This window comes from Hydra vulgaris, chromosome 11 (genome assembly GCF_038396675.1).
Source record: "Hydra vulgaris chromosome 11, alternate assembly HydraT2T_AEP".
Lineage (NCBI taxonomy): Eukaryota > Metazoa > Cnidaria > Hydrozoa > Anthoathecata > Hydridae > Hydra > Hydra vulgaris.
In genome coordinates, this window is record NC_088930.1 from 39281273 (window position 1) to 39298161 (window position 16889).

At 27.6% G+C, this 16889-nt stretch overlaps 1 protein-coding gene across 3 annotated transcripts in view; it reads left to right on the forward strand.

Annotated features, from left to right (window-relative positions):
• LOC101237780 (interaptin) overlaps positions 1-16889 on the forward strand; it is an 87081-nt gene that overhangs the window by 27879 nt on the left and 42313 nt on the right. For all 3 annotated transcript variants that reach the window (XM_065811030.1, XM_065811029.1, XM_065811031.1), the window contains exons 4-6: positions 1141-1211; positions 11677-11744; positions 16359-16539. In XM_065811030.1, the coding sequence (XP_065667102.1) occupies positions 1141-1211; positions 11677-11744; positions 16359-16539 (320 nt within the window). The remainder of the gene's footprint in view (positions 1-1140; positions 1212-11676; positions 11745-16358; positions 16540-16889) is intronic.

Sequence of the window (16889 nt, forward strand, 5' to 3'; positions counted from 1 at the left end):
CTACTTTATTTTGTAAAGATATAAATTACAACTATCAATTACCGATCTTAGAATATTGCTCTCCGGTTTGGTCGCCTTACCGCACTGAAATGAACAAAATAGTGGAAAGAGTACAAAGACGTTTTACCAAGAGAATTGCTAACCTAAATAACTTTTCATATTTTAATAGACTTAAAATTCTTGGTTTGGAGTTACTAGAAATTCGTCGCCTTAAGCAAGATATGGTTACATGTTACAAAATTCTGAACAATTTAATTTGCTTAAATAAATCAAGTTTCTTTTTAATTAACAACTATATTTACACTTGAGGACATAATTTCAAATTACGCAAACTAAAATGTAAACTCGATGTAAGTAAATATTCTTTCTCACTCAGGGTTGTTAATACGTAGAATAACTTGCCATCTGACGTCGTGAACGCCAAAAATATCAAGAGCTTCAAAATTAAAATTAATTCTATCAACTTTGAAAAACTCTGTTCCGGCTAACTAGATTTTGTTTTATAACTGTTGTCTTATATATAATTGTAATATATATGTATATTTTGTAAAATATCTCGCATATGTGTTATGTGATTATAGGGCACGTTGTCAGAGTCCTTCATATTTTATGGACCTGCGTGTCTTTTAGAACATGTATCACTGTTCTAATAAATTTTAATCTAATCTAAATAAATTAGAACTCTTTGAAGCTGAAATCATCAAATTTCTCTCTCTGCAATTAAGTTCATTATTTTTGATAAGTTGTAGGAGGGAGGGGGGGATGACAGGCGCATTGATTGCTAGCCACACTTTATTGAAGATGATTTAACAGTTTTGGCTTTTTTTTTCTAATATAATTTAAATTAAGAAAAATAATATATGTATATATATATATATATATATATATATATATATATATATATATATATATATATATATATATATATATATATATATATATATATATATATATATATATAATATAAACAAAAGGTATAAAACTAATTGAAAATTTAACTTTTTCAAAATGCTACATTTGTTATGCATCTCCAAAGGATACAGAAAATTTTTTTACCTTAAAATTGTTTGTATTTTAATAATATTGATGAGATATTACAATTTATTTTGATCAAAGTTTTATACTTTTTTTTACACATAGTGATCCAGATGTTAATGTTCCTACTTCTAGTTTCAAAGAATGTCTTTCTTTTGCTGTTTGCTACGTTAAAGGTTTGGCTTTTTTTTTTTTTGTTTATTTAAAATTTTTTAACTAAACTAAAATTTGTATATAAATACAACATTATATTTTCAAGAAACCCATCTTCTTAGAAAATGATCCAGGTAATTTTCTTATAAAAAAATCTTTTTTTTTTCAAAGTCTTAATTCTTTTTTAAAACAAATTTTATTTTAAAAATCCTTATTTTTAAAATAAAATTAAGGGGGGGGGGGGGTGACCAAATAATATTTTAAAGACAAAATTACCAAGCTAAAAATTTTTATCAAAATTATCATTTTTTCAAAGTTTTAGTTACTGTTTCCCACAAATAAAAACTACTCTTAGACTAAGAAAATCAACACACCCTAACATTACTCTTAAACTAGGAAAATCAACACACCCTAACATCAGACCTTGAAACGAAACTCCCTAATCTAAAAGATTAAAATTAAACATGGATAGAAAAAAGAAAGATCAATATTTAGAAGCCATATAAGAGACAGTTATTCTTGAAACATCAAATAGTGACAAAGAAGGTAAGCTTTTTGCAGTCAAAGTGAAAATTTGCAAGCAAAATAAAAAAACTATTTTGAAGAAATCATCAAGACTTACAAATATTGTGACACCAAGTGTGGCAGTAGCATTTGGCAAAACAGTGTTATGTGATAATAAGACAAATTATTATCTGCTGCAGTTCAGAGTCTAGGCCACAGTGTCCATATAGAGCGAGAACAATATCAGGAAGAAACTACTAGGAAATTAAAACCACTATTTCTTTTAAGTAGGGTGTTTTGCTTTTTTGAAGAGTCCGTATTTCCTAAAGTGATGTTTAAGAAAATACCTAAATTAAATAATGCAAGATTCCCAAGCAATACTAGTTTTTTTTGCATTAATTCTTCTACCAGAAAGAAGAGACTGACTACTTGACATTTGTAGATTTGGTTCCTACAGATGGGGGAGGGGGGCTATTGGTTTCTGATCAAATGTACAATGCATTGGTTTCTGATCAAATGTATGATTTTCAGAAACTATTTAGCAGCTTGCACTATCACAAAAAAGCCTTGTGTAGAATTACGAACCTTCAAGACTGGGAATTCCTAGAACAAATTAGTGTGCAGAATGAGTAATCAAGTGTCTTCAAGATATTTTTAACATCTGTAAAAAGAAAAAAAACCTCTAGCTTAGATTTATTTTGTCTAACAAAGCATTAGAGTAGTATATTATGCTTTAATTAAGCTGAATACTACCCAATATTTTTTGATATATACAGTAGTTTTTTGTACTTGAAGAATTATTATTTAAGTTTGTAGTTTTATATTTATTTTGGTATTTAGAGTGTTATGATGTAACAATGCTGTTAAATGCTTCAAAACTACATAATAACTCTCCAATTAAAATAATTAGAATTAAAAATAACGATCATAAAATTGCTTGAAATTTTATCAATACACATTTATAGTAAATTCAAATTTTTGGTTTGTTGGTGATCTTTTTCAACAAAAAAATCGAATTAATGTTTTTTTCAGTTCTTTCATACAAATATTCATCCATTGATGCAGCCCTCGGAATTAGGGTCAGCATTTGGCAAAAAATTGCTGACCTCCTTTCTATGTTTAATGGTAAAACATTTGTATCAATTTTTTTTGCTGACCTGGTGCTGACCTCTAAAAGACTGAGGTCAGCAAATTATTGCCTATCTCATTTTTCCTAATTCCAAGAGTTGTTGATGACCCAGGAACATGGGATCACAAAAAAGTCATAACCCTAATGTATAAAAAATCCCCAAAAATTAAGGTCAGAATTTAGGTCAGCATTGCTGAATGCTGACCCTAACTCCACGAGTTATATAAATATATATATATATATATATATATATATATATATATATATATATATATATATATATATATATATATATATATACATACATACATACACATTATATATAGAACATTGAGCACTCTATTTGTAGAATACAACAACATAATATATGTATATATATACATATATATATATGGGTCATTCCATGCCAAGTGGTGCAAAGGTCCCTTATGGACCATCTCAGATTTTATTGAAATTTTTTGATTTTGTACATATATATGTTAAAAGCATGTTTTGAAAATTTTAGATCAATATCTAATATGGTTCTTGAGAAAACGCTATTTAAGTAGTGGGCTATTTTGCATAAAATTTCACTCTACAAGAAAAAAGGGTTTTTTCATCATTTTTAACAGCCAATAACTTTTGAACAAGTTAGTTTTATACTTCAATTATTATAAGATAGCAAGTGTGCTGTGGATACTTTGAAAATAGAAAAAAATATTATTTCTGGCATCTTAACTTTTTCCATAATGGCGGGCTAAAGTTGATTTTTTTGTTTTAAGAATAAGTTTTTTTGTGATTTTAAAGACCTTAATCTTAAAAACTAGTTACAAAGTTAATACAAATCAAATTGTCTGCTGATCTACATGTGGTGGATAAACATTTTTAAAAAAATCAGTTGATTAAAGAGCTGCATTCAAAAGTTATAGGTCTCCAAAATGAGTCAGATCGAGATTTTCGTAAAATTGATCTGTGATGCAAAGCATCTGTTACCTAAGATGGCACTTTTTTTTTTTTATAAAATTTTTTATACGCATCAATTAAAGACTGTTAATTAATAAAAACCAAAAAAATTAATGGGCGCTTATTTATAACCCCCAAAAGGTAGTCTCTAAAAGTCAGGTAAATTTTCCATAAAATTCTGAAATTGACATAATAAATAAATGCATTGAATTATATAATGTTATTTATTATGAAATATCAATTAAAAAATATCAATGCTTAAAGTCTTTTAATCCCTTTAGATAAAGAACTTTTAAATTCCAATAGATAAAGTCCCCTCCCCTCTGTCCCCTCCCCTCTTTATAATACAATATTTTTTTAATGAAAAACAAACAAAATGTTTTTAAGAAAATAAACAAAAATAATAAAATTTACAAAAAGTTAAATTTCTCAAATAATAAAATAATCTCATTGATTTCTTTTAAGTCAATACTATAAAATCTTCCACTGTTTGACTGGACTTTAAGAGATTGCACTTTGCATAAAATATGCATTAGAGGTACCCAACAAAGATCATCTCTGCATGGCCACGTAAACTTGTTACATAAAAACTTTTTCATGAATTTCATATTAAGATCTTGATGCTCTTCTGAAATACTAAGAATATTTCCTAAATACCATTGAGCATCGTAAACGCAGGCCACATATTCTCCTGGTGAGTAACTGGAAATTTTATTAATATAAATTCTGCAAGTAGAAAAATCCACATTAGTGCAAATAATATCAAATGAGACTCTTCTTATTTTTATTGAGGTAAGTGACATTGGGATAAAACTGTGGTGGTTTCGTGTCCCAGGTATTGTCGAACAAGAACGATATCTCTCTTGCAAATTGAAGTTTGTAGTATGTGTTTCTATTGAAACTTTGTCAACAAAAAAAAAAGATATTCCTTTGACGTGTTGAACACACCAGCTGTACATTTTGCTTGGTGTGTCAATAGGATCGTTTAGTGATTGTAGACTGGCTCATGCAACAAGACGTTTCACTGTTCCACCAACACCATCACAAGGGCTTTTACCATGCGATGTTGCAAAAAAGTGCCACTTTGCAGTCATGTCAAAATCGTGTTTATGGTAGCATAAGTTGATAAGATTTTTGTAATTTTTATATTGTGATGCAGCTCCATCACTAAAATAGATAATGTGTTCAAATGTTTGTAATTGTTTAAGTTTATCAATAACATTACCGATAAAGCAATGAACAGCATCTGTTCCATGTTTCAGATGATCTGATATAACACAATAACTTTGACTATCAAGTTTTCCATCTTTTATAAAATACGCAACAAAGGGGTGCACAGTTGCTTGGCTGTTATTCCAGTGAAAACCTTGCACTGCATCCTGTATTAGAAAACTATAGTTTTCTGCAAAGTCAAGAAGAACCAAAGCTTGATTTTCTTTTAAATTAGTTTTCAAATGTTGGTAGTAGGTGGCTTGACTTTTTGATATAAAATGATGCACTCGTAATTTGATTTTTGCCATTGATAAAAGTTAACTTCACTAATTTCTTTTTCTGTAAACAAAGTGTCAATGTAGTCTAACAAAACCTTTTTAGCAGGACATTTATCGCAGCTATGCAGCATACAATCTCTATTTTCAATGCTACAAACCATTAATTTTAATAAGATTTTGTAATCAGAAATTCCAGGAATTTTCTGTACAAGGAGCTTTACATTTTGATGGTACTGGCAAACACAAACTGCATGCAGACCAGAAGCACCACCCACAGGAATGCACCACTTGGGCCTTAGCTCACAAAATTTTGAAAATCCAACTTTAAGATAATTATATTTCTTTTTAAACTCAATATGTAGCTCTTTCATATTGACTAGTAGAAGGCGCTTTTGGATATGTTGCTTTTTACTATCTACTTTAACTGAAACAAACTCTTTTTTTCCTGGACAAACCCTTGAATATTCATCGCATTCGTAGAAATGAACAACCTCTGTAATTACATCTTCGCTTAGTTTTCTACCCGATTTTGGAGAAGGTTTTGATAGTATTCCACTTTTTTTACTTAATTTTCTGGCTTGTACTACAGATCTTTTTGAAGTAAAAAAAAACTTCTGAGTTTTCTCTATTGACCAACTGTCTGGAGTGAGTGTAAGAAGTGTGATTTTTTCAGAATTTGACAATGTTTTTTCAAATTTTGACTTAATTTGAGTCATAATATTGTCTAAATCTGTGTTTGTTTTTTTCAAACATTTTTTTGAGGGTGATTCAATTCCACAAAGTGCAGCTATTTCTAAACCTAGCACATTGGCAACAGCCTTTTGTGTATGAGCTCTTACGCTATCAATTTTATGCTTTCCATATGCAACTCTATCTTTTTTTGAAACAAGTTTTAAAGGTGAGCATCCAAAACTTGCAATACTTGAATTAAGATCTTCTTTTAATGTATGGTTGTCAACATAAATTTCTTTTTCTTGGAGTTCATTTTCTTTTGTATTATGTTTGCAATTCAGAACTTTTCTGCAACTAGTGCAAATTTTTTGACCAGGTATTAAACCAAAATCTTTGGCATATGAAAGACTGATAACTCTAAGAGAATCTAAAAAATAACGGAAATAATTATTAAATATTTTTATTTTTATTTATTTAGTGTTATTAAGGTATTTTTATTAAATTAAGATATTAAATATTGAAACTTACTTTTCAATATTTAAGTTCTTGGTAGCGTTTACTTTTATTAGATAGATAGCACTGTTCATTTAATGCTTTACCAATACAGCAAGTAGAAAGCTCAGGCATATTACTTATTATTAATTAGTTCTAAAATACAACAATTTATTTGGTTTTATTAGTACTTTTTAGATTGACATACTAGTAATATAGAATTAAATGAAACAATAACTAAACTTTTAAAAAGTAATAATTTTTTATGGAAAATTTACCTGACTTTTAGAGACTACCTTTTGGGGGTTATAAATAAGCGCCCATTAATTTTTTTGGTTTTTATTAATTAACAGTCTTTAATTGATGCGTATAAAAAATTTTATAAAAAAAAAAAAGTGCCATCTTAGGTAACAGATGCTTTGCATCACAGATCAATTTTACGAAAATCTCGATCTGACTCATTTTGGAGACCTATAACTTTTGAATGCAGCTCTTTAATCAACTGATTTTTTTAAAAATGTTTATCCACCACATGTAGATCAGCAGACAATTTGATTTGTATTAACTTTGTAACTAGTTTTTAAGATTAAGGTCTTTAAAATCACAAAAAAACTTATTCTTAAAACAAAAAAATCAACTTTAGCCCGCCATTATGGAAAAAGTTAAGATGCCAGAAATAATATTTTTTTCTATTTTCAAAGTATCCACAGCACACTTGCTATCTTATAATAATTGAAGTATAAAACTAACTTGTTCAAAAGTTATTGGCTGTTAAAAATGATGAAAAAACCCTTTTTTCTTGTAGAGTGAAATTTTATGCAAAATAGCCCACTACTTAAATAGCGTTTTCTCAAGAACCATATTAGATATTGATCTAAAATTTTCAAAACATGCTTTTAACATATATATGTACAAATTCAAAAAATTTCAATAAAATCTGAGATGGTCCATGAGGGACCTCATTAAAATTTGCACCACTTGGCATGGAATGACCCATATGTATGTATATATATATATATATATATGTATATATTAATATATACATATATATAGAACATTGAGCACTCTATTTGTAGAATACAACAACATAATTTATATATATGTATGTGTATATATATATATATATATATATATATATATATATATATATATATATATATATATATATATGTATATCATACATCAGAACGCACTTTTTTTTGCGTATTGAGTATATTACTCATATCATACTCAATAGGCAACTCAACAAACGCAATTTCTTTAAGTATAATACTCAATACGCAATTCATAGTACACATTTTTCTTGAGTAGAATACTCAATACACAACTCATAATACGCATTTTTTTTGAGTAATTTGCGTTTTTTTTTTAGTGTAAAATATAATTTTGTTCTAAAAGTAATATTGTTTTTTATATAATGAACAAACAGAAACATGAAATGAAAGAGAAAAAAAAAATTATATTTTTCTAAAATGTATTTTCAATTCATAAACAAAAACAAAAGTAATGAAGAAAATTTTCAAACAACTGAAGAATTATTTTCACTCAGCCATTTCATTAAGTATGGTTAAGTTACTTTTTAAAAAGGCACGATTTATTAGTGTTTCATCGGTCATGCTGCCGGCTCTTTTTCGATTAACTACACCACATATGCTAAAAAAACGTTCAACATAAGCGGAGGATGTCGGTATATTAAAAAACATGAGACACAAATTATAAAGATATGGCAATTCTTTTCTTTTCTCAAACCAAAATGCATCATAATGAGTTTTGTTGGTGAAATTATGGTTTCTTAAAATGTTTACAAAGTTATTCCTTTCTTTGTCAGCTAGGTGTCCGATGCTAAGTTCTTTTTTGTTGTACTCTACCTGATCCAATTCTATGCTTTGATAAAACTGATCAAAGGCTTCATCGCCAGGAACACTTTTTTGAGAGAAACTATTATTAGAACCACTTGCTGTCAAATCGTTTTTTCGTTTTTTTAAAAAAAATTCAATTGCCAAGTTTACTAATGAACTTAGTCCCAAATTGAATGTGGCTTTTGCAATCGGTCTTTGATACCATAACTAAAGTTTAGAAACATTTAAAACTGCAGCAGCTGCATAAACAGCAGAGTTAAGCTCATGCTCAAATTGTTTTTTTTACATTAGTTATCAGCAATTCGCAAAATTTTTTCTTTTTATCATCTTTTTTAGCCATTTCCTCATATTGCATGATTAATAAATGTAAATTTGGTACCAAGTGTAAATCTATATGCTGGGAGCATCAATGATAAATAGAATTCAATCTCTGCTTGAATAACTGGACATTTAATAGTTTCAAAACAATGTTTTTTATATGCTTTGTAAAAACAAATCAACATTAAAAAGCTTGATGATCAACGAGTTAAATTTTCGTTTCTTAATCTATTTTTTTTTTGTTGAAAGATTCGGGCAATTTGAATTGTCTGATGAGTTTTTTTAGCAAATGAACAAAGCAATGACAAAATAGTTTTCAATCGTTTGCATGACCTCACAGTATTACAGATAGAAATACTAAATTTGTGGTTTGTGCATGCAAAACGAGGTGCTTTTCAAGGTGCCGAGTTCAAACTCTAATTGATCTACTATACTATGATCCCCAAATTCATAATTATCAGCATCATCAATTCCAGTAGCATCAATCTCAGCATCAATCTCATTAGATAGTTTGCTGAATTTAATATCATTTTGGATTGGATTTATTTCTTCAGTAAGCAATTCGTTAATTTCAGGTTCAATTTTGTTTTCAGGTGAATCTTTCAGTTCCTGATCATTCTTATCACTGTCGTCATTCTCAAACAATTCTTCCCAAAAGTCTTCTTCAATCCAATTGCCGTTTTCCAATTCATAATTGAGCATTTGTGGAAAAGCTCTAAGAAACGCTTTACCACCATCACTCACATAACTGTCAACTTTAGATTTATCGAAATCATATTGATTTAATATTTCTTCTGAAACCAATATAATATTTTCAGCATTATGTGGGCCACTCATTCGTTGAAGACCAAGGACTATTAGCTTTTTACTGATATCAGCAAAGGTTACCTGGCAACATAAGGCAAAAAAATCAGCCAGCTGGCGGCTATCCCAGATATCACCTATTAATGTAATAGTTTTGACTTTTCTAAGGCAGTTAGTGATTGTTTTTTTTATCTTTTCAACTACCATAGGAACTATATTATAGACAAAAGACTTCTCGCATGGTTAATGAATTTTATGACACTCTAAAAGTCTTTTTTGATGATGACTCGTTGTTAGATTGTCATCTAACAACGAGTAAAATGTAATTTTTCTTTCTTTCCGGGCTTAAAATCGATTTCGGTTCGGGAATGAAAAAAGTTTAAAACCAAACTGTAAGTTTTTTCAGTGTCACCAAATTTGAAAATTTTACGCAGAAATTTATTGTTTTTCAAGTTATGTTTAATTTCATTAATCTCTTTAACATATCGTTTAATACTTATATTTGTTAATAAAGCATTGCTTATGGTTTCGCTGCACAATGGTTGACTATTTTCAATTGACAATACGGCTAAGGCATGATTACTTCTATCAGAATTTATTTGTTTATTTACAGACTGATTTTCTTTATCTTCTTTATTTATACTTTTTTCTTTTTTTTTTCTCAAACTCTTTACATTAGAGTCTGAACCTAATTTTCGTTTGGCGGATCTTTCATACATGTTAAAGCAAAAAATCTAAAATAAAGCTTTGTGATTTTCGACACGCAAACCTTAATAATTTATTTTAAAAAACAAATTATAATGGTTAAATTATAATTTAGTGTTTTTGTTTGTTTTGTTTTCGATTCCTCGGTAGAAATCGCCCGGCCTCGATTCGAAAAATTCTTCTAACCACGCCCGTAATTCGGCGTCATTATCAATGAAACGCCTCGCAAAGCGTTTGAAAGAGATCGGAAGAGGTGGAAATCCGATGGCGCTAAGTCTGGAGAGTATGGCGGATGTGGCAGCACTTCCCAACCAAGCGTTTGAATCGCCTCCTTGGTCATAATGGCAATGTGGGGACAGGCATCGTCGTGTTGCAGAAGAACGCCATATTGCCTATCAGGTCGTTTTTGCTGGATGGCAATGTTTAATCGTTGCATCTGTAGAACATAAAGTTCCGCATTGACTGTTTGGTTGCGATCAAGCAATTCCCAGTAGATAATGTCTTCCCAGTCCCACCATACACACAACATTGTCTTCCGTGAATGAAGAGCTTGCTTCGCTCGCGGGGTTGCTTGTTGTTTCAGACTTAACCATTCTTTGTGCTGCTTCATGTTGATGTCGAGACACCATTTTTCGTCACCATTGACAATACGATAAAGAAATCTTTGCTTATGTCCATGAGTTGAGAGATGACGAGCAAGCAAACTGGCAGCAATGGTGGATCGTTGATTTTTATTGTTTTCGCTCAATACGTGCGGCACCCAAGCTCCGAGTTTTTGAATCTTTCCCATTGAGTGGAGATGTTCTGCTGCTGTTGATTTATTGGATCCTATACACTCTGCCAATTCTCTGGTTGTTTGACGCGCGTCTTCGTGCAGAAGTTGATTCAAATGCTCTTCATCAAACTCACTTGATCGCCCGGAACAAGATGCATCCTTGAGGTTGAAAATGCCACTTTTGAACTTCGCAAACCAATATCAAGCAGTTCTTTCAGCTATGGCACCCTTTCCGTATACGGCACAAATCTCTCTAGCAGCTTCCATGGCTTTGGCACCTCGGTTAAACGCAAAAAGAAGGTGGTGTCGAAAATTCTCGTTTTTGTCGACTTGACACTCCATTTAAATGCTCTGAAAATTAACAAAAAATTATTATATAATTGTTATTCTCTTTCGAATAACACAAAATATTATACTAAAAAATTTCATTACGATCGCAAATTTTTTAATTTAAAAAAATGGCAAGAACTTATCGGACAACCCAATACAAATAGAGTGCTCAATGTTCCTAAAGAAAAGAGCAATAATATTTTTTGAGAGTCTTTTTTTTAAAAAATATTTTTTTTATATATATATATATATATATATATATATATATATATATATATATATATATATATATATATATATATATATAAAAGTTATATTGTTGTATTCCACAAATAGAGTGCTCAATGTTCTTAAAAAAAAAAGCAATAATAAATTAGTAAAAACTAATTTATTATTGCTTATCTAATTTTTCTTTGACAGGCTATTTCACAAAAAATATTTTATGTTTTTGTTTTTATTGTTGCTTAGGTTTTTTCAGTAATGATATTGTCAATGAAAAGGATGTTTTATTTGGAAATGAATTAGAAATTGGAAAGGTTAAAAGTTTATAAAAATAATTTTGTAATTATTTTTATATATTTATCTTTATATAATTTATTTTATATTTGTGTAATTCAATTTTGTACAAACATTCAGGTTTAGTAAAAAGTGCTATGCTGTACACATTTTATGTACAAAATGACATTTTATTTGTGCGTTGAGCCATTTATCATTAGCTAAAATTTTTATCTACTGGATTATTGAAATTATCTTTTGATAAAACATTAAATTGTAAGTAAATTATTGTTAAAGCATTTTCGCAGCAATCATGAAATAACTAGCTGATCAGACCCATAAAAATATGAGTTTTTATAAGTCTATTCCACACAGACAGTTTTTTTATTTAATTTTTCCTTATATATATATATCCTAGCTTTCCAAACCCAAAAATACGGATCTTTACCAAACCTACTATTTCTGTACTTATCTATTCCACACCAATCATTTCAATACCTATTCTTTGTTTACTTAAAGATAATTCATTTTAAAAAATTGCTTTTAAAGCCAAAAAATTACCATGCGCACCTTTTCCGCATTCATTTTTCCACTTATAAGAGATTTATAATTAGGTTTGTTTTTTCCTTAATGGTATGATATGTCATTGATACCTCAGTGGTGTAGTGCACTGTTGTCAGTGTCTTTTTGGGGGGTTTAAGACCTCCTCTTAGCGTAATAAATTTTGAAATTTAAAAAATAATAGCAAAAATATAATATAGCAGAAAAGTTTTCTAATTGTTAAAATAAAGTTTCAAAAGTTTTTTCATTTTATAGATTTATTATACATAATTGTTCCATACACTGCCTGCAAACTCAACATATGCTAAAGTGCTAAAGGCATTTACACTTACAGACATTTGTTCGTAACGCTATACATTACGAATAAAGTACTATAAAACGCTAATCGAAAAGTTAAGCCAAAAAAATTTTGCGCAGTGACATCAGTTTGGCAAAAAAATTTTATACGTCAAGTTTACTTTTGCATTTATTTTACATTTTTTGATTAATTTTAATTATGGTGCATACAATTGCACAAAAAGATATAACGCTGGTACAGATATATTATTTCACGGATAAGAGTTATTTATTACAATAATAATAAATAACTCTCATCCATGATAAGAGTTATTTCATTCCAATAGTAATAAATAATTTCTCTTATCTATTAATAATAAATAACTCTTATCACGAATAAGAGTTATTTATTACAATAGTAATAAATAAATAGTTTTAAAGAAATAACATAATTACAATATTTATTCTTCATGATAATATATCCCATATAAAAAAATTTGCACAGTGATGTCAGTTTGTGGCAAAAAAACTCTTGTCAAGGTTGTTTTTAAAATTTAGAAATCTTACTTCTAATTTTTAAGTGAAAGTAAATCTGTAAAATTTGATATAATTTTTAATAATATACATAACTTGAAGTTATATGTTAGAAATTAGCATAGACTTTTGTTCACGAAAATAAAATACGAATCATTACGGATTGTGGTTTCAAAAAATGCCTAATACCTTTGTAAAATAAAAGATATTTTTATTTACACATTTATTAACAAATTAACAAAACAACAATTATTTATAGTTTTCAATTTTATTCAAGTCTATATTGAACAAACAGGCCATCTGATTAATCTAAAAAAAGTAATTGAAATTAAAAAAAGAAAAAATACACTTCATGTATTAACTGGAAATCAATTTATTTATACGTAAAAATAATAAAATTTATTTATACATAATAATAAATTTTATTTATAATTATAATTTATAAATAATAATAAAAACATATAATTATATTAAATAAAATATATATTAAAAAAATATAATTTATAAATAATAATAAAATAATTATAATTATAAATAATAAAAAAAATAATACAACAAAATATATAAATATAAAAGTATTATTTAGAAAAAAAATTTTAAATTTATCATCAATTATCAATTGGTAAATTAACTAACTGCAAAAATACTAATTATAGAGTAGCTTATTATTTTCCCACCGCTCCATCTCCTCATATTGTACATTCTACAAGATCCACACTCCCTATTTAAAAATAAGGAGGGGTTTTGAGCTTTTGTCCTAAATTTGGGCCCACACCTTATGTACCAAATTTTGACCAAAAAATAAAATTATTCTTACCTTGATTGCGACAAACCAACATCTTTTTAAACTATTAGGTAATGATCAACAATTATATGCTGCAAAAACCATATTTTAACAGTAGGCAAAGTAAATTTATAATAGTTAGTCGAGCACCAAAGTAGAAATAAAGAAATAAAAAACTCTACCATCATTAGCTAATCAAGGTAAAATTATTTAAAAAAAGAAGAATATAGTAAAATGTTTATTTCTATTAAAAGTATGATTATTTTAATTAAAAACAATGATGTTTTCATGAACAGACAATGACTCATCGATAAAGTACAAAACGTAAAAAATAGATTTTCAATTTCTTTTACATTGTAAGTATTTATTAGATACCCCTAATTCAGTGATACTTGTTAATTATTTGCAAAATCTTAACTGACAATAAAATATTATTTTGGCATAGAGAAACATAAACACTGTCACAGCAGTAAATCGTTATAATATTTTGCATGTTCTGCTAAAATTTTGATGTTTTGTGTAGAAACATCTTTTTAACAAAAAATTTTTATAAACATGACTTAATATTAAAAAAAACAAAATTGGTAGTTTTTTTACAAATTTATTTATTTACAAACAAAATTTAACAGAAAAGATCAATAAAAATATACATATTAAACTAAAGACATTTAACTTTATCTTCTATTTGAAGATGTAGTTAAGTATTTTCCCCTGCCCACTCTAACTCCACCCACTTTACTTTCGGTAAAGGTAATTCCTTCCTCTTTAATGAAATAAAGAAAATCTTTCCCCTATTATGGGCCCACACCCTGTGTGCACTATAGGATGTAGGCCCTTATAAACATATCAATAGCGTACAAACGCTTCATAAGATAAACCTAAAAATAAAAAAATTAATAATTGAAATAGCTGAATGATATTTTAGTTTCATACTTAACTATAAAACCTTCAAATAATTTATTTACCAGTTACAAATAAGGGTGTTGCAGCAACTATTGTTGCTGGGATCGCTACAACTTTATTGGCTATAATAAATATTTAAAAAATACAGATAATCAAATTGAACGTTAAAAACAATTTAAAGCAATCAAACCATTAGTCATAATACAATATAATCATAAATAAAATACTAAATTCTTAGTATTTTAAGATAAATTAGAAATTAAAATCAACAATATGTGATAAGCTGTAGTACTAAAATTAAATTAACAAACTATCGTTATTCCATTTTGAACATTTTGTACAAAAAAATTTGTTGAATTAGGAACTAAAAAAAATCAAATGTAAATTTTTTAAGAATTAAGTTTTAAAGTTTCTTTATAAGTAAATTTAACTTTATAAAATCTAACCTGAATATCACCACCAGACAAAAACACTACTAAATAATTAAATTTATATAAAATATGATTGAATATCTAACATAAAATTATTTAAAACCAATAAAAAATAACTTACTTTTATTAAATAAAATAAAAACAACTTACTTAAATTTAAAAAAAGGTAATCTTTAGCTTCTATAAAATTAACAGCCTGTCAAAGATACAATTTCAATTCCTTCAAAAACCTTCAAAACAGAACATATTTCATTAAAACATTAAAAAATTAAACTTTAGAAACTTTAGAAAATCTGCAACCTTGATTGCAGTGGCCACCTCTATTTTAGGGAGGTGGATGTATTAAAAAAACTTACAAAAAAGCAACCAAATAATTATTGAGAATTCTTTATTGCCTATTCCTATATTAAGAATTTATTGCGTTATTGGTTGGGATGATAAAAATTGCTAGACCAGACTCTACTGCTGAAATTTATTGCTGTTTCTACATTTTTTTTCAAAATTGTAAAACATTTTGTTTAAAATGGCAAAATCTGTTAATTGTTTAAAGTGTAAACTTATGTAAATGCATACCAATGCTTGAATTTTTTTTTTAAAGTTAAAAGAGAACCCCAACACATTATGTTTATATCGAATCATTATTACAAAATCATTACATGCTTTCTTTGTCATATTTTTAAGAGGTTCAAATTGGTTTAGAGTTACCAACATTTTTAGTTATCAAAATGGAAATGGAATGCACAACGAGCTTACTTTTTTAACCGCATTCAAATTAAGAAAATTGAGCAATTTGAACTAAGTCAATGTAATTATCATTATTTTCTAATAAAAAAAAATTAAACAATTCAACAACTATCCCTAATAAATTCATTTATCTAAATTAATTATTAAAACTTGAAAAATAAACTTTTAGCGATTAACATATAAAATTAGAAAAAATTTTGTTTAAATGCAAATAAAAGATTCATTTTGTTTAAATGCTAATAAAAGATTCATTTTTAATTTTATTACAAATATTTTTTAGGTTTAATAAAATTTTTTTTGACATTTTTTTAAATATGAACACAACATGTGATAGAAGTTAATAGTGCCTTAAATGTAATTTAATTTTTTAAAATGTTTTTAAAATGACATGGTTATTTACATAAATTGATTTTACTTTTAAGTTACTTTGTTTATTACTGGAACTTACTTTAACTTCTGAAAATAATATGGACACAATTGAAAGAGTGCAAAATCTTCCTAAGTCTATTCAAACTGGTATAATGGCCATAACAACTTTGGTCGGTGAAAACAGTCAGAGTGAAAATCTGTCAGAAGTGTTGGGCAACTGGTTGATTCATAATGGTTAGATGTTTGTTTATATGCCAACATTTATATTGTATATTTATTTATGTGTGTACATACATACATACATACATACATACATACATACATACATACATACATACATACATACATACATACATACATACATACATACATACATACATGCATACATACATACATACATATAGTGTTGTATCCATTACTTTGGACTTCTCTATTACTTTCAACATGTAATCATTACATTCCCATTACTATTCGCTGAAAGATGCACAAAAAAAATTTAAACAATTATAAAAGAATTAAAACAATTATGCATTATAATACATAATACATGTAATATTTTATCATCTATGGCTGTGCCTTGTAAT